At 46.6% G+C, this 22,655-nt stretch overlaps 1 protein-coding gene across 1 annotated transcript in view; it reads left to right on the plus strand.

Moving 5' to 3' along the window:
* The window catches only part of DSP (desmoplakin), a 34,311-nt gene extending 14,276 nt beyond the window's left edge, over window positions 1–20,035 (plus strand). The window contains exons 12-26 of the mRNA XM_010835843.1: window positions 1–22; window positions 561–713; window positions 1,868–2,022; window positions 3,178–3,304; window positions 4,076–4,277; window positions 4,657–4,883; window positions 5,565–5,731; window positions 6,162–6,300; window positions 7,261–7,454; window positions 9,052–9,214; window positions 10,337–10,420; window positions 10,994–11,101; window positions 11,695–11,793; window positions 12,787–15,081; window positions 16,056–20,035. Of these exons, the coding sequence (XP_010834145.1) occupies window positions 1–22; window positions 561–713; window positions 1,868–2,022; window positions 3,178–3,304; window positions 4,076–4,277; window positions 4,657–4,883; window positions 5,565–5,731; window positions 6,162–6,300; window positions 7,261–7,454; window positions 9,052–9,214; window positions 10,337–10,420; window positions 10,994–11,101; window positions 11,695–11,793; window positions 12,787–15,081; window positions 16,056–19,316 (7,396 nt within the window). The 3' untranslated portion in view covers window positions 19,317–20,035. The remainder of the gene's footprint in view (window positions 23–560; window positions 714–1,867; window positions 2,023–3,177; window positions 3,305–4,075; window positions 4,278–4,656; window positions 4,884–5,564; window positions 5,732–6,161; window positions 6,301–7,260; window positions 7,455–9,051; window positions 9,215–10,336; window positions 10,421–10,993; window positions 11,102–11,694; window positions 11,794–12,786; window positions 15,082–16,055) is intronic.
* The last annotated feature ends 2,620 nt before the right edge of the window (window positions 20,036–22,655 follow it).

The raw sequence follows: 22,655 nt of genomic DNA on the forward strand, positions 1-22,655 counted from the left end.
GGAGCAGATCAAGGAGCTGGAGGTAGCGTCTCAGACGCAAGCCCTTTCCTGGGAATAAAACAAACGCACCCAACCATGGATTCAGACTGCTGTTTGGATTTGTGTTGCTCTGCAGAGCAGTGAGTGCTCAAAGCTCAAGCAAACCTTATCTTCACTTTCAGCGGCTTTTCTCAAATACATTTCTCTGCATGCTTAGCTACTGTTGCAGATTACTTCTGCTTCAGTAGTTACCATTGCTCTAAACAAAACGGGAGAGAACGCTGATGACCTAACATGAAGATCCCTTTGGAAAATCGTACGTCACATGTTATCAGCATAGTCCTCTCACACAGTGATATGCTTCCCCGCCCCTAATTCATGGCTGTGTTGCCTCTGTAGTGGCTTCTTATGAAAGGTACCTATGGTCCCTGCACACAAATGAATGGGTGGCTTTTTACAGCTAATGCAAATACAAACTACTAATTTGTATTGTCATGATAGCTACAGGAATGCCATTTCAAGATCTCACCTAATTTTCAGAGAGTATGTATGTTCAAGGATGATTTTATTTGCAATTGCAGAAAGAACGGGAGAAAATCCTTGAATACAAGCGCCAGGTGCAGAGCTTGGTAAACAAGTCCAAGAAGATTGTGCAGCTGAAACCGCGTAACCCGGACTACAGAAGCAATAAACCCATTATTCTCAGGGCTCTCTGCGACTACAAGCAGGACCAGGTGTGTGCTGTTACTCAGAATGCTGCCAAAGTGTTCCCTTTCTCTATGGGTGGATTTCTGTCCATCGAGAGAGCAGAACTGAATTTAGGTTTCAGGGAGCACCCTAGTAAGTGTCTTTCTTTTGTATACCAAGGGGAAGCTGTTGAAAGAATGGAGTGATTTTGTTCTGAATCATGTGATAATCATCAATAAGTAGGACAACAAGTATTTTTAAACTACTCTAATTCTGTTTTAAGGCTTAAGACTTCTTTTCTTCTGAGATTAAAAGCAAACAAGATACATGGCCACTATGCTGCATGTAAAGGGAATGTCACTGCGGATTTTATGTATTAAATGAACACATCAGTTCCGTAGGCTCTGTGGTCAATACAAACATTTATATGGAAAGATGGCTCCATTTTAGCAAGTTTTTATGAAATTCCCTTAACTCTATTTTCTTATAAAAATTATGGAGGATTTAATAAATGAAAATTGACTAGTTGATGAGATGAACATAAAACAATGGAGTTTATTCTACCATGCAGAAATGGTTTTAGAACTTGGCTGGAGAGAAGGAAGAAATTGAAATGGAGATTGAAATACCTACTTGTCAAACTTGTTACATTAATAGTTAAGATAGATGTCTTAATTTACCCATTTTTTTTTTTTAATTTACCCATTTTAAGAAGCTATCTAGTTGATTTAGAAAAGAAGCAATTTAGATGTTGGAGTTAATTTAGAAAGTTGTTTTTCTGGGGACCTGATACCAGAAATTTTTTGTTTTTATTTAAAAATTTTAACAAGTGAATGAGATGTGATGTCCACACACTGAAATCTACTATATGAAACAAAAACTCACAAGTGTGGAAAAGTCAGGGGGTGAATTTTTGCTCTATAAAAGGATTTATCACTTCACTGGGGGACTCCCCTGGCTGTCTCCTGGAAAGTCACTCCTCCTAATTCCCTTCAGATACACCTTGTAGACTCACCTGTTGTATTTAAAGCATCAGTCCTGTTGGGTTGTGTCAAGGTCAGCTTGAATGGAGGAGCACTTAAGTGTTTCAAAGCTGCAACACTTTGCATGTTGTCCTTGTGGCTGCTTCTGTTTTTTGAGCAAAAAGATACAAATGTGGGCCTGTGGATCAAGCCAAAACACGGTGCTGCTTGCCTTGCAGAAAATTGTCCACAAAGGGGACGAATGTATCCTGAAAGACAACAATGAGCGGAGCAAGTGGTACGTGACCGGCCCGGGGGGCGTGGACATGCTCGTGCCCTCCGTGGGCCTCATCATCCCTCCGCCCAACCCTCTGGCCGTGGACCTCTCGAGCAAGTACGTAGTTCAGGTTCTTGCTGGCTGTGATGTGGACACGGGTGGGGAAAAGTGCGGCTGACTCCGGTACAAACAGTCAGACACACCGCTCCACACTGCTGTCACCCCCCCAAAGTGAGATCTGGTGAAGGTCCCTTTGCCTTGTCTTGAGATTTTATGGTGAAGATACTGTACTTATCATTGGAAGATGAAAAAGAATGTTTGACAGTAGAGGAACTCATCTTGACCATGCACTTGAAAGGCATGATTTCAAAATCCTTCCTCCTTTAAGCCATCGATGGTCTGACATATTGGAGAAGGGAAAGGCAACCCACTCCAGTATCCTTGCCTGGAGAATCTCATGGACGGTCCATGGCATCACAAAAAGTTGAACAGGACTGAGCAACTGAGTGCACACACACACAGTCTGACATGTAGCCACAAATAGAATATGTGGCTAAACATTTCACAGAAACGTTTGGGCCATCAGTAAGTAGCTGGAACATTCGCTTGACAGGTTGTCCAGGGCAGATTCTTCCAAATGTTTTATAAAGGAAGTCTTCAGCCCATTCAAGGTGGGGTGAGCATAGCCCAGGGAATATTTCCAAATGCCAGAAGCCATCAGAGTTCTATGACCCGAGACCCATTTCTTCCTGCCAGCATGCATGGAGTCAGACCTCTATCAATTAAAAAGCTGCTGACAAATAACCCAACCACCCCAAACTGTACTGCGTGTTTCAACCAAAATGATTCCAGAGTATTAAACCCCTGTTGGTCACTGAGAGTATGCTTTCGGGTATTGGTCCAAGTCCATTGAAATGTTGTTGTTTACTTGCTAAGTTGTGTCCACCTCTTTTGCAAGCCCGTGAACTGTAGCCCACCAGGCTCCTCTGTCCATGGGATTTCCCAGGCAAGAATACTGGAGTGGGTTGTCATTTCCTTCTCCAAGGGAGCTTCCCGACCCAGGGATCAAGCCTGAGTCTGCTGCATTGCGGGCGGATCCTTCGCCGCTGGGCCGCCGGGGAAGTCCTTACTGAAATGCTGATGTTTTGCAGATATCCACGTGCCCGTTGCTCTCTTACTTCTCCTTTGAGCTCTCTGTGCCATGGGGCCAGGTCTCCCCTTCGGGATGAACTTGGAGAACCAGGCCCGCATGTTTTCCCTTGTGCCTCCTAGGATCGAGCAGTACTACGAAGCCATCCTGGCCCTGTGGAACCAGCTCTACATCAACATGAAGAGCCTGGTGTCCTGGCACTACTGCATGATCGATATCGAGAAGATCAAGGCCATGACCATCGCCAAGGTAGGTCCTCAGGACCCACTCGCTGCCCAGAGGGGCTGCCCAGCCACTCCCCGCACTGCAGTTTCTACCAGACGAACCTAGCTGTGCAGCTGATGCTTTTGGGGTCAGCAAAAGAGTCGGCTGAGCCTTCCTTAGAGGTTCTAGTTCATCCAACACAGATGGGAGGAATGGCACTGGGCTGCTTACCAGAGGACTAATTAAAGTTACCCAACAAGCCAGACGTCCCTGTGGCAAAGGCATGTGGTCCTGTGATCCTCTGGGTCCCCTTCTCCTTAATAGACATAATGGATAATGACGTCATAATTATTGACTGGATAGCACAGAAGTAAATGGTAGGGTAGGATTCTTGGAATCCAAAGCACTAGCTACCCTAGACCGGTAGTTTTCAGATTGTGGTCCAAGAACCTCAGGGGGAGAGGTCCTCCAAGAGGACAGGGTGGACGGCAGGGAGGGTAAGTCTGGGGGCTCCCCTTCACTCTTCTTAGAGCAGCTTTGCTGTGATCCACTTGACTCTTGGGGTTTCTGAGTCCTGTTTCCTTTGAAGAAGAAAATCTCATAGGAAGAAAAAAATTGACAACTCGCTGCTGTGGTTCTCAGGAGCAAGGTCTAAATCCTCAAAGACCTCTTCTGTCTTAATGGGTCCTTGAGGGGCGAGGCCTCAGGCCACTACCCTCCACCCCCCACCGCCCCCAGCATGCTGCCTTTCCCAGCAGACTCCCCTTGGCCACTGTGTGGGGCCTCCAGGAACACCTCTGCCGGGTTTATTTCCAGCTGAAAACCATGCGGCAGGAAGACTACATGAAGACCATCTCTGACCTCGAGCTGCATTACCAAGAGTTCATCAGGAACAGCCAGGGCTCGGAGATGTTCGGAGACGACGACAAGCGGAAGATGCAGACCCAGTTCACAGATGCCCAGAAGCACTACCAGACCCTGGTCATACAGCTGCCCGGCCACCCCCAGCACCAGACAGGTTGGTTTGGAGCCCTCTCTCTTTGCAGCCACCATACGTGCAGTTTTCGAAAGAAAGGACATAGTTTGCCTTAGTTTTGGAATCACTTCTTTGAAAGATCACATTTCAAAAGTCATTTTGGTTGGAGGAGAATGGATACATGTATATGTATGGCTAAGTTCCTTCATTGTTCACCTGAAGCTATTAATTATCACGACATTGTTAATCGACTGTACCCCAATACACAGTAAAAAGTTCAAAAAGAAAGAAAAAGATGCCAAGTTTCAGAACCCAATCCAAGGCAGCAGCAACACTCTCATGCAGCCTAGCTGTTTTCTTGAGGCCTCGCACCCTTCTTGCCAGGAATTCTCTGATTTTTGTGGTCCTAACATTTTTACAGTAACCACGACTGAAATCACTCACCTTGGGACCTGCCAAGACGTCAACCACAATAAAGTAATTGAAACCAACAGAGAAAATGACAAGCAAGAAGCGTGGATGTTGATAGAGCTCCAGAAGATACGCCGGCAGATGGAGCTCTGTGAGAGCAGGATGGCCCTGAAGAACATCCTTCTGGCAGATCAGGGGTCTTCCCACCACATCACAGTGAAAATAAACGAGCTCAAGGTAGGCGCTCGTTATTATTTTGCTTGATTCCAGGTATATTTATATTTAACTGAGAACTAATGGAAAAAACCTCCTGGTTTAAACATTTTTAGGCTTGAAAACCTTCGTTTTCAATAAAAGGCTTCTGGCCCGACTTCCTTTTTCCTTTCCCATGCTTCCACATTTGTTGAACAATACCAGGTTGGGGATTAAACTGTCTTTGCTGTTAGATGATGCGTTGCTGAATCAGGCTGCGTGTTCTTCCTTTTCTGCAATATAGTACTTTGTAGATTTCCTAAGTTTTCACAAGCATGAATTTGGCTTCTGCCCAAGACAGCATATGATGTGGGTTAGACAGGTAGAATGATATTCTTTGCAAGCAGGAAATGGACATGGAGAGATTTGGTTGGGGGAGTGGGTGTAAGAGCCGTGGAGCTGGGACTGCAGCCCAGGTGCTTCGGCGTCAGCCTCAGTCGTTCCTTCTGCTCAGCCAGGCCTGGGCACAGCATTAGAATGTCTGAGGTGTACTTTCTAAGGAAGAGGGTTGATTGACCCAACAGAGGCTGGTAAGGCCTCCCTGATGAAGGACAGGAAGGGTCAACTCTCTCTTGAATCATTCACATTTTGTGGGCTTTTTGAGGGCAAGAATGATGGTGATAGGCATACAGCTAAATCAAAGGCACTTTCCTTCTTTCTGGACAGAGCGTACAGAATGATGCTCAAGCCATTGCTCAAGTTCTCAACCAGCTGAAGGACATGCTAGCCAACTTCAGAGGTTCGGAAAAATATTGCTATTTGCAGAATGAGGTATTTGGATTGTTTCAGAAACTGGAAAATATCAATGGCGTGACGGACGGCTACTTAAATAGGTAAACACGACTGACACTGACCTCAGATACTCGGCTTTTCTCAAGCTTCATTTTGTGAGACTGCATTTGCTTTATGTGCTGGTTGCTGGAGCCGTTGCCTGTGGTTTGTCTTTTCATGAGGGACTCACATTTTCTGTGCTTCTGGGAGAGGATCCTCCAGCCTAGGGCGCCAGTCCCACTGTTCTGAACTCCGGTGTCTCTTCTAACCAAGGCAGCCTCTTCAGGCCAGAGCTTAGAATTCTTCCATTAATGCAAAGTGGTGTTCTGAATCATGAAAGTGGGGGAAAAACAATGCATCGCTGCGCTGCTTCTAAAATAAGCAAAATCAATTTTTCTCTGCTTTAACATCGTTCCCTTTTATGAAGAGTGGCAAGAGCCAAAGTCTAATTGTGTCATCAGCAATTTTATCTGCCTCTTTGGCTCCCGACAGCTTGTGTGCTGTGAGAGCCCTCCTGCAGGCCATTCTCCAGACAGAAGACATGTTGAAGGTTTATGAGGCCAGACTTACGGAAGAGGAGACCGTGTGCCTGGATCTGGATAAAGTGGAGGCTTACCGCTGTGGACTCAAGGTAATAAGAGGAGTTTTAACAGCGGCCCAGTTTATTTTGGAAAAAATGCAGGAAGACTCAGTCCCCAGTGATAAAGCTTCGCTATGTCTTCATGACTTTTGAGGATTACTGGATTTTGTTGGCCACACGTGGTTGACATCAGCTGTTATCCCCAGAACGCTGTTGTCCAGAGCACGTTGGCAGGACCTACCTGAGAAGGTCATTTGTAGTGAGATTAGCCTAGTTAAGTCTAATTAAGCTGGTACTGTAGTACTGGGATGGGCTTCCCCAATGCCTCAGCAGTAAAGAATCTGCCCGCAGTGCAAGAGCCACAGGAGACTCAGGTTTGATCCCTGGGTCGAGAAGATCCCTGGAGAAGGGAATGGCAACCCACTCCAGAATTCTTGCTGGGAAGTTTCATGGACAGAGGAGCCTGGCGAGCTACAGTCCCCGGGGTCATAAAGAGTGGAGCATGACTTAGCAGCTGAGCCTAGTATGGTAGCACTTTTCAGAGCCTGAGATATGATATTAAATATATTAATCACAGTGTCCGACTCTGTGATCCCGTGGACTGTAGCCCACCAGGCTCCTCTGTCCACGGGATTTCCCAGGCAAGGATATTGGAGTGGGTTGCCATTTCCTTCTTCAGGGGATCTTCCCAACCCAGGATCAAACGTGTATCTCTTGCATCTCCTGCATTGGCTGGCAGATTCTTTAACGCTGTGCCACCTGGGAAGCCCAAATATATTAACAGATTTTATAATTTTCCAGGAATGGAGTGGAGTGTGATATATAGCATTCCTTAAACTGATTTACACATCAATTTTTTTTCAAATTCTTTTTTTTTTCTTGAGTTAGCACAAGAACTAGGTCATTAGCACAAATATTAGGAAATGCAGTCTTTAAAGATATTTTCCTTGCAGTGTAGCATCAAGTTGGAATGAGGTTAATTAGTACTTTTTTTTTTTTTTGCTGTGACAGAAAATTAAAAATGACTTGAACTTGAAGAAGTCCTTGTTGGCCACCATGAAGACTGAACTGCAGAAGGCCCAGCAGATCCACTCCCAGACTTCACAGCAGTATCCACTGTATGACCTGGACCTGGGCAAGTTCAGCGAAAAGGTCACCCAGCTGACAGATCGCTGGCAGAGAATCGATAAGCAGATAGACTACAGGTGTGCCAGACTCCTCCCACACTTTCTGCCCGTTTGGTTGTTCCCAATATAACGGCACTTGAAGTCATCACTAAAGAAAACAGTGGTTCTGGAGACTGCTCTGGTGGTCCAGAGTTTAAGACTCTGTGCTTCCAGCACAGCGGGTGTAGGTTCGATCCCTGGTTGGGGAACTGAAATCCTGTATGCCCTGTGGCTTGGCCAGAATCTAAAACAGTGGTCTTGTTCGTGTGTCAGTTCGGCTTCCTAGGTGCTTTCTTCGCACACTGGCAGCTTTGCTGGGAGTGGAAGAGACCTCAGCCCAGTAGCCAGGCTTGAACTCACTTATGTCGGGTACCCTCCAGGCTCACAGGGAAATAAGGGAAGCCGTTGATCACGTTCTGCTGTGCCCCCTAAACTCCTGTTATGACCGTTTGTTAGAAGGAGTAGTGACTCTGAGGGAGCATTCTCCAAAATTTAGTGAAAATTAAATCTTATATTTAATACGAAAGAAATGCCTTACTGCAAATGAGGATTTGAAAACAGCTCCTGAAAACAGCTCCTAGAAACATCTCTACTGATATATAATTCACACGCCATGCAATTCACTTTCAATTCACAACTGAAAGTATACAATTCAGTTGTTTTTAGTAAGTTCAGAATGTGTAACCATCACCACATTCCGAGTTTGGAACATTTTCATCACCCTAAAAAAGAAACCTTGACGACTTCCCTGGTTGTGTAGCGGTTAAGACTCTGCACTTCCACTGAAGGGGGCACAGGTTTGATCCCTGGTCAGGGAACTAAGGGCTTCCCTTGTGGCTCAGCTGGTAAAGAATCTGCCTGCAATGTGGGAGACGTGGGTTCAATCCCTGGGTTGGGAAGATCTCCTGGAAAAGGAAAAGGAAAAGGCTAGCCACTCCAGTATTCTGACCTGGAGAATTCCATGGATTCTGTAGTCCATGGGGTCGCAGAGAGTCAGACACGACTGAGCAACTTTCACTCACTCTTCACTCACACTCACGAGGAACTAAGGTCCCGCATCTGCGTGGCATGGCCAGAAACAAAGCACCTTGTACCCACTGGCACTTTGCCCCGTTTCCTCCCAGCCCTCCAGCCCCAAACAACCACCACTGAACTTGCGTCTCTATAGCTTTGCCTGTTCTGGGTGTTTCGTATAAATGGAAAGATATGATGTGTGGTCCTTTGTGACTGTTGATTTTTTTTTTCATTTAGCATAACATTTCCCAGGTTCACCCATTGGGTAGCTCATGTCAGTACATCACCTCTTTTTCCTGACTGTATAATATTCCATCGTATGGCTAAAGCACATTTTGTTTATTCTTTCATCATTGGATGTATATTTGGGTTGTTCCCAGTTTCTGGCTATCATGTAGTGCTGCTGCACACATTCACATGTTAGCTTTTGTGTGGATGTATGTTTTCTTGAGTGTGTGCCCAGTGGCATTCTGGGTCCTCTGGTAACTCTGTGTTAAATACTTCTGCAGAGCAGCAGCATCGCTATCTATGGGGTCGCACAGGGTCGGACACGACTGAAGCAACTTAGCAGCAGCAGCAGCAGCAACGCTCTGATAATTTTATTATCTCTTATTTTCACCAGATTATGGGATCTGGAGAAACAAATCAAGCAACTGAGGAATTACCGTGATAACTATCAGACTTTCTGCAAATGGCTCTATGATGCCAAACGCCGCCAGGATAGCTTAGAATCCATGAAGTTTGGAGATTCCAACACGGTCATGAGATTTTTGAATGAGCAGAAGGTATAAGCAGATTTGTCACTGCATAGATTTCACTGGGTATAAGCTGTATCTTCCTCTGGTTTTCATAGCAGTGTTGAGGTTTAAAGTGATAAGTTTTTAAAAAATGTATTTTATTGAAGTATAGTTGGTTTACACTATTGTATTAGTTTCGGCTGTACAGCAAAGTGATTCAGTTATACATAAATATACAGTCTTTCCCATTATGGTTTACTATGAGATATTGAATATAGTTTCCTATGCTATACAGTAGGGCATGTTGTTTTTCCATTCTATGTATAGAAGTCTGCATCTGCTAATCCCAGATTCCCAGCCTCTGTCTCCCACCAGCACACACACTCAGCACTGTCTATGAGTCTATTTTATTTCGTAGATAAGTTCATCTGTGTCATATTTGAGATGGCGCATGTAAGTGACAGTATATGGTGTTTGTCTCTTTTCTTCCTGACGCACTTCACTTGGTAGCGCATGTAAGTGACAGTATATGGTGTTCGTCTCTTTTCTTCCTGACGCACTTCACTTGGTATGAAAATCTCTGGGTCCGTCCATGTTGCTGCAAATGGCATTATTTCATTTGTTTATTTTACGGCTGAGCTACTCCCTCGTGTATATGTACCTTATCTTCCTTATCCATTCGTCTGCTGGTGGATATTAGGCTGTTTCCGTTTCCTCGCTGTTATAAATAGTGCCCTTATGAACGTAGGGGTGTGTGTATCTTTTCATGAAATGATAGATCTTTAACACCACTAGTCCATTTGGGGAATGCTTAAATAAAGCCCAGAGGAAAAGCAGTTGAGATATTTACCAAGAAATGCAATGATGAACGTAGAAATAATGTTATGTTATAGTAAAGTATGTTTACAAATTGAGTTAACAGGACCAGAAAAGAGTGCTGACTAGATAGTAACCTCTTAGATCATAAGAAGTTGAAGATCTTCCTTCTATTTTCTGAATAGAAAACATACTCATCTCCTGAGGTTTAACTGTGAGACTATGGGGTCAGAACAGGTCTTAAACTGGCGGGGGGAGGGGGGAGACAAATAACAGTGGTTAAAGAATGAAAAAAACATTATTTTAAAATATGTGTACAGTTTAACATTTGTAAATATTTTCTTTTCTGTGTAGAACTTGCACAGTGAGATAAGTGGCAAACGAGACAAATCAGAAGAAGTACAAAAAATTGCTGAACTTTGTGCAAATTCAATTAAGGTATGTTGGTTTCAGAAAGCCTGTTTGTGTTTCATCAAGAATATTATGAACGGTGTTTGCTTTGGCAGCATGTATATTAAAACGGGAATCATACAAAGAGGATCAGCCCAGCCCTGTGCAAGGATGACATGCAAATTCATGAAGTGTTCTGTGTTTTTTTATTAAAAAAGAACATTATTGACTACATTATTTTCTGATGTAAGACATCATCTTTCTTTAAAGATGATAAACTTCTTGAGGACAGCAATTATGGCTTTTGTGTGTTCTCTCCTGAACAAACCATAAACACTTATGATCCATTAGCCTGAAGTCATTATACACTGGCAGTATCTGCGGCAGTGGGCTGGTCTTCATCTTTAGACTGGTGGTGTGTGCAGAGATCTCCGTTTAGCTTATAAAGATGTGCCACTGGTTTAATACTATCGTAGGATGCTTGGACACTAGCAGCACGTTATGGCCTTTGGGGTTGGACATCGGAAGTACAGCGTGGTGATTTAAAACTGGAATTGTAGCTGCCAGTGACTCCTTTTAAGTCAGTTACGTATGTTTTTCTGAAACGTCGTTATTCTGCAGGATTATGAACTGCAGCTGGCATCATACACCTCAGGACTGGAAACTCTGCTGAGTATCCCTATCAAGAGAACTGTGATTCAGTCTCCTTCTGGGGTGATTCTGCAAGAGGTAGATAAGTTATTACCTCTCTCTGAGAGCCTGCCCCTCTGTCTGCATCTTCTTTCTTCCCTGTCCCCTTCCTGTCTTCCCCACTCTCCCTGAATTCATCTCTTGCTATAGGGAGGGTTTCCATTCAAAACGGTTTAATAGGTTATCCTCTCTCTAGTGTAAATCATCAGTATAAGATGCATTTTAGGAAATGATCAGTGAGAAGTCTGGGTCTATTTATACATTAGACTCTCTGCAGAAACTGGGCTTAAACTCTGGGTTTATTGAGAGAGACATTTAAAAAGTGGAAAATATCTAGTCAATTTCTAAAGACAACTTCTTCTCAAAGATATCAGAGAGCATCCCCCATATCAGAGGGTTTAGGGGGCATACCCTAGAGGGATGAGGATAAAATGCATGGTTTTAGGCCCTTCGTTTTATTGCACTTTATTGTTTTATTGGATTTTGGAATTAGCACAGATGAAAAAAGGAAATTCACTCTCTAAGTTATAATTTCACTATTGGGTTGTTTTAGAAACAGAATTGGTCAGCTTGCATAGGACTTCTTTTGAAAGCAATGTCATTGACCGGTCCTTGCGTATCTTTCCTCCAAGGCTGCAGATATGCATGCTCGGTACATAGAGCTTCTTACAAGGTCTGGAGACTATTACAGATTCTTAAGTGAGATGCTGAAGAGTTTGGAAGATCTGAAGGTAATCTACTCACTTTATTTCCATGGACGATTGAAAAGAAAATAGAATGGAACTTAATTACTACTGCCTTGTTGGGTTTTTTTAACTTTTTCTTTTGCATTGGGGTACAGCCGATTAGCAAACAGTGTTGTGATAGTTTCACATGAGCGGTGAAGGGACTCAGCCATACGTATACACGTACCTTTTCTCCCCCAAGGCCTCCTCCCTTCCCGGATGCCGCCTAACATGGAGCAGAGTTCCATGTGCTGTACAGCAGGTCCTTGTTGGTTATCCATTTTAAAAATAGCAGTGTGTACATGCCCATTTTTTTTTTCCACTGCCTCATCTTAACATGGATATTCCTTGGTGAAACTGTATTTCCTCTAAATAGTATAATACAGTTCATTCATAAATCAGGTATCAGTCCTGTTCTCCAGTTCACTGCAAGAAGTGGACTGAGGTCATATTTTCAAAATTATAGCTATTGTACTTTGCCAAGACCCCCAGGAATTTCATTTAACGTTTGGTCAAGGAATTAGCTTTATTTCTTTGTGTTAAATTAAGAAGAACACCCAGGACTCGCTGGATTTGAATTTTTCACGTCAGGTGATTGTTGAATTTACTTCTCATTTCTAACGCTCGTGCTGAGTTTATATGGAAACTTACTTTATGCCTGGAAATTAAGGACTAATTTAGGAAATCATAAGCTTTTGGTCTTGAAAGAAATTCCTTCATTTGTAGATATTGAAGGAAGCCGAAACTCAGAGGATAGGTCCCTTACTAAGATCATGTAAGCGCCCGATGGAAGAATGACGAGAGTAGGGATTTCTGGGATGTTTTGCCTCCTAGCTTTTGCCTTGTATCACGCTTTATGTGCTTGTTTGTGTGTGCGTGTGTAGTTGTGTACCAAGAAGTGAAGAAAGCACATGGGTCTGCTGGGGAGGAAGTACTGCTTCTTTCTTACGATGTCGGGGTATGTTTCTTTCAACACCCTCTCTGATTTCCCTTCCACAGCTGAAAAATACCAAGATCGAAGTTCTGGAAGAGGAGCTCAGGCTGGCCCGAGACGCCAACTCGGAGAACTGCAATAAGAACAAATTCCTGGATCAGAACCTGCAGAAATACCAGGCGGAGTGCTCCCAGTTCAAAGCTAAGCTCGTGAGCCTGGAGGAGCTGAAGAGACAGGCCGAGCTGGACGGCAAGTCGGCCAAGCAAAACCTAGACAAATGCTACGGGCAGATCAAAGAACTCAACGAGAAGATCACCCGGCTGACGTACGAGATCGAGGATGAGAAGCGCAGGAGAAAGGCCGTGGAGGACAGGTTTGACCAGCAGAAGAGCGACTACGACCAGCTGCAGAAAGCACGGCAGAATGAGAAGGAGAGCCTCGGCTGGCAGAAGATGGAGTCTGAGAAGGCCATCAAGGAGAAGGAGTTCGAGATAGAGAGGTTGAGAGTGCTGCTGCAAGAGGAGGGTGCCCGGAAGAGAGAATATGAAAATGAGCTGGCAAAGGTAAGAAACCACTATAATGAGGAGATGAGTAATTTAAGGAACAAGTATGAAACAGAGATTAACATCACCAAGACTACCATCAAAGAGATATCCATGCAGAAAGAGGATGATTCCAAAAACCTCCGCAACCAGCTCGATAGACTCTCGAGGGAGAACCGAGATCTGAAGGAGGAGATTGTCCGTCTCAACGACAGCATCCTGCAGACCACAGAGCAGCGGAGGCGGGCCGAGGAGGACGCCCTGCAGCAGAAGGCCTGTGGCTCCGAGGTGCTGCAGAAGAAGCAGTACCTGGAGATAGAGCTGAAGCAGGTCATCCAGCAGCGCTCCGAGGACAACGCCAGGCACAAGCAGTCCCTGGAGGAGGCGGCCAAGACCATCCAGGACAAAAACAAGGAGATCGAAAGACTCAAAACTGAGTTCCAGGAGGAGGCCAAGCGCCGCTGGGAATATGAAAATGAACTGGCTAAGGTCAGGGCCAATTATGACGAGGAAATCATCAGCTTAAAGAACCAGTTCGAGACGGAGATCAACATCACCAAGACGACCATCCACCAGCTCACCCTGCAAAAGGAAGAGGACACCAGCGGCTACCGGGCCCAGATAGACACCCTCACCAGGGAAAACCGGAGCCTCTCGGAAGAAGTCAAGAGGCTGAAGAACACTCTGGCCCAGAACACGGAGACCCTCAGGAGGGTCGAAGAGAACGTCCAGCAGCAGAAGGCCACCGGCTTGGAGATGTCGCAGCGGAAACAGCAGCTGGAGGTTGAGCTGAGGCAGGTGACGCAGATGCGGACGGAAGAGAGCGCCAGGTACAAGCAGTCTCTGGACGATGCCGCCAAGACGATCCAGGACAAAAACAAGGAGATCGACAGGTTGAAGCAGCTGATCGAGACGGAAGCCAGCCAGAGGAAGTGCCTGGAGGATGAAAACGCCAGGCTGCAGAGGGCGCAGGGCGAGCTGCAGAAAGCTCACAGCAGCGCCACGGAGACCATCAGCAAGCTGAAGGTGCAAGAACAGGAGCTGCTGCGCCTGAGGCTGGACTATGAGCGGGTGTCCCAGGAGAGGACTGTCCGGGACCAGGACATCGCCCGCTTCCAGACCTCCCTGAAGGAGCTGCAGCTGCAGAAACAGAAGGCAGAGGAGGAGTTGGCCAGGCTGAAGAGGGCAGCCTCCGAGGACTCCTCTAAGAGGAAGAAGCTGGAGGAGGAGCTGGAGGGCATGCGGAGGACCCTGAAGGAGCAGGCGATCAAGGTCACCAGCCTGACCCAGCAGCTGGAGCAGGCGTCCATCGTGAAGAAGCGGAGCGAGGACGAGCTGCGGCAGCAGCGGGACACGCTGGACGGCCACCTGCGGGAGAAACAGAGGACCCAGGACGAGCTGCGGAGGCTGGCCTCTGAGGTTGAGGCCCTGCGGCGTCAGCTGCTGCAGGAGCAGGAGAGCGTCAGGCAGGCGCAGACGCGCAACGAGCACTTCCAGAAGGCCATCGAGGACAAGAGCCGCAGCCTGAACGAGAGCAAGATCGAGATCGAGCGGCTGCAGTCACTGACCGAGAGCCTCACCAAGGAGCACCTGATGCTGGAGGAGGAGCTCCGCCAGCTCCGGCTGGAGTACGACGACCTCCAGCGGGGCCGCAGCGAGGCCGACCACGACAAGAACGCCACCATCGCGGAGCTCCGGAACCAGCTGCAGATCAGCAACAACCGCACGCTGGAGCTGCAGGGCCTGATTAACGATTTACAGAGAGAGAGGGAAAACTTGAGACAGGAAATTGAGAGATTCCAAAAGCAGGCCTTAGAGGTATTCACAAATATTTGATCGCCGCTTGTTGCCGCTTCACTAATCCCCTCCGCGGACCTCTCCGCCGGGCTGGAGGCTTGCAGCCCTCTCACGTTTTCTCTTTGCTGTTGTCTGTCCTCATCGGACCCGTGGTGGAGTGATTGTGGTGCGTTTGGCCCGTCTCTTCTCTCACCGGTGTTCTCTGTGTAACCCACGCTGGCTCCACCTTTAGAACCTTCCACCGGGTGTAAGACCTGGTATCTCTTCCTCTTGATGTTCCACTCTGTTTTCTAGAAGACGGCAGCTCTTACTTTGTGAGCTGCGACCTGCGTTTGTAGTTAAAATCTTCCTAAATAAAAGCCGCGTTAAAGGGCTTTTTCAGCCATGTTAAATTGCACGCTTTCTGCACAGTTTTTAAATCACTTTTTCTTGCTTGCTTTTCATGATTTTTTCTGCATGCATTAGTCTATGCTCTTTTCATCCTAGCCCTAATATGTTTCTTTTTGTTTGGCTTTTCTTTTAACCCCTAATTTTAACACTTCTTTAACTTCTAACATGTTTGACTTCTGTAAACAATATTTGTGTGGGGCTGGGGGTGGGGGTGTGGATGAGTCCATAGATTTGTATAGCTTTATTAAACACGTCAATATAGCTGTAACAGGTGGCATGTAGGTACAGCCGGTGTGATAACCTGGAAAAAAATTTGCATATTTGTTCAAACCATAATTACTATTAAGAGTAAACCAGGTATACAACTGCTCATATCTCCTATGGAAAAGTATAGTAAGTATAGAAGCCATTTATCAAAGTGGCAATGTATATGTACAGATTTTTTTTTTTCCCACGAACTTGTAAGATAAAATAACAGTACAACTAAGGAAAGAGGGAAAGGGCAAATAAGTAACTGTATGTTGTACAAATAACAGGAAAAGAGGTCCAATGATATGATGACACCATTATTTTTTTTTTTCCATTTCTTTCTTTTTGCATTTTAGGCATCTAATAGGATTCAGGAATCCAAGAATCAGTGCACTCAGGTCGTGCAGGAGAGGGAGAGCCTCCTGGTGAAAATCAAAGTCCTGGAACAAGACAAGGCCAGGCTGCAGAGGCTGGAGGAGGAGCTGAGTCGCGCCAAGACGACTCTGGAAGCGGAAAGCAGGCTGAAGCAGCGCCTGGAGTGTGAGAAACAGCAGATCCAGAATGACCTGAACCAGTGGAAGACGCAGTACTCCCGCAAGGAGGAGGCCATCAGGAAGATCGAGTCAGAGCGAGAGAAGAGCGAGAGAGAGAAGAACAGCCTTCGGAGCGAGATTGAAAGGCTGCAGGCGGAGATCAAGCGGATCGAGGAGAGGTGCCGGCGGAAGCTGGAGGACTCCAGCCGGGAGACGCAGTCCCAGCTGGAGACGGAGCGCTGTCGGCTGCAGAGGGAGATCGACAGGCTCAAGCAGCGCCCCTATGGGTCCCACCGTGAGACCCAGACCGAGTACGAGTGGTCCGTGGACTCCTCCAAGCTGGTGTTCGACGGGCTGAGGAAGAAGGTGACGGCCATGCAGCTGTACGAGTGCCAGCTGATCGACAAGGCGACCCTGGACAAGCTGCTGAAAGGGAAGAAGTCCGTGGAGGAAGTTGCTTCTGAGATCCAACCTTTCCTCCGGGGAGCGGGAGCCATCGCTGGGGCGTCCGCTTCCCCGAAGGAAAAGTACTCCTTGGTGGAGGCCAAGAGAAAGAAGTTGATCACCCCAGAATCCACAGTCATGCTCCTGGAAGCCCAGGCAGCCACGGGTGGTATAATCGACCCCCACAGGAACGAGAAGCTGACGGTGGACAGTGCCATCGCGCGGGACCTCATCGACTTCGATGACCGCCAGCAGATATATACGGCGGAGAAAGCCATCACTGGCTTCGATGACCCATTTTCCGGCAAGACCGTGTCTGTGTCAGAGGCCATCAAGAAAAATCTGATTGATCGAGAGACCGGAATGCGTCTGCTGGAAGCCCAGATTGCTTCGGGGGGCGTGGTGGACCCCGTGAACAGCGTCTTTTTGCCGAAAGATGTGGCCTTGGCCCGCGGGCTGATTGACAGAGATCTGTATCGTTCCCTGAACGACCCCCGGGATAGTCAGAAGAACTTCGTGGATCCAGTCACCAAAAAGAAGGTCAGTTACATGCAGCTGAGGGAGAGGTGCAGAATTGAACCGCACACTGGGCTGCTCCTGCTGTCAGTACAGAAAAGAAGTATGTCCTTCCAAGGAATCAGACAGCCCGTGACCGTCTCTGAGCTGGTTGACTCTGGTATATTGAGACCGTCCACTGTCAATGAACTGGAGTCGGGTCAGATTTCTTATGACGAGGTTGGTGAGAGAATTAAGGACTTCCTCCAGGGTTCAAGCTGCATCGCGGGCATCTACAACGAGACCACGAAACAGAAGCTTGGCATCTACGAGGCCATGAAAATTGGCTTGGTCCGCCCCGGCACCGCCCTGGAGCTGCTGGAAGCACAGGCAGCAACTGGCTTCATTGTGGATCCCGTGAGCAACTTGAGGTTACCAGTGGAAGAAGCCTACAAACGGGGCCTGGTGGGCATCGAGTTCAAAGAGAAGCTCCTGTCTGCGGAACGAGCCGTCACCGGGTACAATGACCCTGAGACAGGAAACATCATCTCCTTGTTCCAAGCCATGAACAAAGAGCTCATTGAAAAGGGCCATGGCATCCGCCTGCTAGAAGCGCAGATCGCAACCGGCGGGATCATCGACCCGAAGGAGAGCCATCGCCTGCCTGTCGACATCGCCTACAAGAGGGGCTACTTCAATGAGGAGCTCAGTGAGATTCTCTCAGATCCGAGTGATGATACCAAAGGCTTCTTTGACCCGAACACTGAAGAAAACCTTACATATCTGCAGCTGAAAGAAAGGTGCATCAAAGACGAAGAAACTGGCCTGTGTCTCCTTCCCCTGAAAGAGAAGAAGAAACAGGTGCAGACGTCCCAGAAGAACACCCTCAGGAAGCGCAGAGTGGTCATCGTGGACCCGGAAACCAACAAGGAGATGTCCGTGCAGGAGGCCTACAAGAAGGGCCTCATAGACTACGACACTTTCAAAGAACTGTGTGAGCAGGAGTGCGAGTGGGAGGAAATAACCATCACTGGCTCAGACGGCTCCACTCGGGTGGTCCTGGTGGACAGGAAGACGGGCAGTCAGTACGACATCCAAGACACTATCGACAAGGGCCTCATCGACAGGAAGTTCTTCGAGCAGTACCGGTCCGGCAGCCTCAGCCTCACTCAGTTCGCAGATATGATCTCCTTGAAGAACGGCGTGGGTGGTGGCGTGGGCGGCATCGTGGGCGGTGGCAGCAGCACTGGGGGTGGCCTCAGCGATGATGTCTTTGGCAGCTCCCGACACGAGACCGTCAGTAAGATCTCCACCATCTCCAGCATCAGGAATTTAACCATCAGGAGCAGCTCCCTATCTGAGCCCCTGGAAGAGTCCAGCCCCATCGCAGCCATCTTTGACACGGAAAACCTGGAGAAGATCTCCATTTCGGAAGGGATAGAGCGGGGCATCGTTGACAGCATCAGCGGGCAGCGGCTTTTGGAGGCTCAGGCCTGCACGGGCGGCATCATCCACCCGACCACGGGCCAGAAGCTGTCTCTCCAGGATGCAGTCTCCCAGGGCCTGATTGACCAGGATATGGCCACCAGGCTGAAGCCCGCTCAGAAAGCCTTCATTGGCTTTGAAGGAGTGAAGGGCAAGAAGAAGATGTCGGCGGCAGAGGCGGTGAAGGAAAAGTGGCTTCCCTATGAGGCCGGCCAGCGCTTCCTGGAGTTCCAGTACCTCACGGGGGGCCTGGTGGACCCCGAAGTACAAGGGAGGATAAGCACAGAGGAAGCCATCAGGAAGGGGTACATCGACGGCCGGGCAGCTCAGAGGCTGCAAGACACCAGCACCTACGGCAAGATCCTGACCTGCCCCAAAACCAAGCTGAAAATATCCTACAAGGATGCCATCAACCGCTCCATGGTGGAAGACGTCACCGGCCTGCGCCTGCTGGAGGCTGCCTCTGTGTCCTCCAAGGGCTTGCCTAGCCCCTACAACATGTCCTCTGCCCCGGGCTCCCGCTCCGGATCCCGCTCTGGCTCCCGCTCTGGGTCCCGCTCCGGCTCCCGCAGTGGGTCCCGGAGAGGAAGCTTCGATGCCACAGGGAACTCCTCCTACTCTTACTGCTACTCCTTTAGCAGCAGCTCGATCGGGCACTAGTGGTCAGCAGGAAAGGTGGCTAGACCTCGGCGCTCGTTTATATGGATTTTCACTGTATTCAGTAATAGTAAAAGCAAACCTCGTGCTTGCGGGATAGTGATAGAACTTTTTAGGCTTAAGAAAACATAGCCAAGGGGAGGGGGGCGGGAATACACAGCAGAGGCTGTTCTGGCTTTCTATCTTCTTAGCTCATCTGAACTAATGTAATACACTGGATCTAGTATCTATGAAGTAGCGGTAGTTGGTTATAAGGATAGCACAGATTGAATCTAGAGTTTGTTTCCTCTCTTCTGTGTTTAGATTTTTGATCACTGCTTCTTGAACTTCTTCTGGCCAATAATCCAGATTTCTATGCTTGGTGAAGAAAATAAAATTGACCTTATAGTCATCAGTCTGCTTCTCATCTAAATATTTCTATTTTATGTATTAGGAGGAAATTACCCTACCCACCCCCACCCCCACCCCCCAAAAAAAAGAACCCCTCTGAAACTCAAATGTTTGGAATAAGTCTCCTTGGATTGCATGACCCATGACCCCATATACTCTTCAGTGTACCTGTTTGGTCTGGTATTAGTTTGACTGTACATGCATGATAGTAACAATCTTTGCTTTTCTTCTATCAAAGTTTCCTGTTTATTTTGCTTGTCGTTGTCTACATACTTTCAAAAGGTGTCTTTATGAAGTTTGCTATTCCAGCAATAAAGTTTTAAATGTTTGAAGTTTTTGCGTTTTGATTTCATGATATGTTCATACACACAAGGGCATTTAGCAGAAGCTTTTTGTTTATTGTAAAATATGCCTAAAACTGTTTACTAAATACCTATTAGGCTCCCCTGGTGGCTCAGGTGGTAAAGAGTCTGCCTGCAATGCAGGAGACCCAGATTCAATATGAAAGACCATTAAAGAGCTGTTTTAGTTCTGAATTTTTGTTAGAAGTTGGTCTTGTGAAGGTAGTTTTTTCAACATTTCTGTACTAGGTAGAGTATCAGAAAGAAGCCTGTGTAGAGGCCAGGTCGGAGGTCTGCACACACTTCTAGTTTATTCTGGGCAGTGAATAACATAGGCTAATTCACGGTCATACCCTTTAAAAACATGAAGTGGCTAAGATTCCATTTTGGGTAGCCTTAAACTACATGGTTGCATTTTTGTCCCCTAAGAGGAAAGAATTGATTTTGAATCTGTGAACCAGATTCCAGAAGAGTTCTTGGTTCTCTGTTGAAGCCTATTCTTCAGATCAAAGAAAACTAGTTCTATCACATTAGGGGCCCAACAGTTATGACCTCATTTAAACTTAATTTACTCTGTAAACGCCTTGTCTCCAAATAGTCATGTTGGAGGTTTTAGCTTCAACCTATGAATTTTGGAGGGGACACAATTGAGTCCATCCTAAAGGCCTAACCTAGAACAGGAGTCAGGAGACCTCTTCAGGAAATGCTGATGAACAGAGCAACCTGAAGCAGTGTAAAGGAGTTCTTTGGATTGAAACGGTACACCCGCTCCAAGCTGCTGCCAGAGTTGCATTAAGTTCTGAGCTGAGAGGGCTGGGCCCTGGAGAGTGGACATACTTGACCTGGGCCGAGGTTTGATCTGGTTCACATACACTGTACATCCACAGGAAAGGGAAATTTTCAATGACAGTCATCACTTCACATCCAAAATAGTCTCACATTTTCCAGGAGGCTTGGCAAAGTATGTAAATGCAAACAAAAAGTAAGGATGCTGTGGGCCGAGTGTGTATAGAATGCTTCTTACAACACAGCCACTTGCAGCTACGGGACTATTTCCGTATTATTAACTTTGTGTGTGTGTGAGTGTGTGTGTGTGTGTGTGTGTGTGTGTGTGTGTGTGAGAACTCTGCTATTTACCTTTGAAAATAGTTGTTCACAAAAGTATTCTCCACTGTTTCTTTGCCTCATGGAAACAAGTGCAAAGGAAAGCAAAAATTTGGGGAAAGCATCAGGCTTGGGGAAAAGAAAAAAAGAAGGATTAGATTGTAGGAGTTATTAAAACTATTTGGGGAAACCAAAAGGGCTGATAAAGTGAACTTGGGTTAATCAAAACAAGGAAGTACTTGAGGGCTAACAGGGTACATCAAAGAGACAGGTGGTTATAGTGGCTTCCCCTGGCCAAACTTGGAACCATTTGAGCATCAACAAGAATTATGATGGTTAAAAAAAAAGTCCAGAATACTCATAGGATATAAATGGACATTGATTATTAATGGCCCAAATCAATATGACAAGTGCTCCTTATCCTTTAGTAAATGCCTCCTGCATTGCTCACTTGTGTTGACAGCATCATTATGACTATGTCAATTATCAGTGATTTACTTCTTCAAAAGAAGTCCATGGAACCGTGGGAGAATTTTTAATTATTGATTTACCCAACTCAGTTTTCTCAAAAATATCAATATTTTGTATTGTTTATAATTTCTGCAAATACATTTCTGCTTAAAAACTAGAATTATGATGGTAATGGAGTATGTAATAATGAATGTTAAAATCCTTAATAATTTAAAAAACCTGAATTTCATAGTGAAACAAACAGCAAAAATGAAGATGTGGTAAGAATGGCAGCTAATAAATGTAGGAGCCATGATAGAAAATCATCGTTTATAACTGCTGACGTAATCAGATTCAGGGAAGCATTGTGTGACTGTTGGAAATAGAAAGTTCACATGGCTTCAGAGTATCATCCTTTGGATTACTTCAGTTCAGTTCAGTTTAGTTCAGTTCAGTCGCTCAGTCGTGTCCAACTCTGTGACCCCATGAATCGCAGCACGCCAGGCCTCCCTATGCTATGCTATGCTAAGTCACTTCAGTCGTGTCCAACTCTGTGCGACCCCATAGACGGCGGCCCCTCAGGCTCCCCCGTCCCTGGGATTCTCCAGGCAAGAACACTGGAGTGGGTTTCCATTTCCTTCTCCAATGCATGAAAGTGAAAAGTGAAAATGAAGTCACTCAGTCGTGTCCGACTCTTACTGACCCCATGGACTGCAGCCTAACAGGCTCCTCCGTCCATGGGATTTTCCAAGCAAGAGTACTGGAGTGGGGTGCCATTGCCCTCTCCGCCAGGCCTGCCTGTCCATCACCAACTCCTGGAGTTCAATCAGACTCACGTCCATTGAGTCAGTGATGCCATCCAGCCATCTCATCCTCTGTCGTCCCCTTCTCCTCCTGCCCCTAATCCCTCCCAGCATCAGTCTTTTCCAATGAGTCAACTCTTCGCATGAGGTGGCCAAAGTACTGGAGTTTCAGCTTTAGCATCATTCCTTCCAATGAACACCCAGGACTGATCTCCTTTAACATGGACTGGTTGGACCTCCTTGCAGTCCAAGAG

This window comes from Bison bison, unplaced genomic scaffold, assembly GCF_000754665.1.
Source record: "Bison bison bison isolate TAMUID 2011002044 unplaced genomic scaffold, Bison_UMD1.0 scf7180017864053, whole genome shotgun sequence".
Taxonomy (NCBI): Eukaryota; Metazoa; Chordata; class Mammalia; order Artiodactyla; family Bovidae; genus Bison; species Bison bison.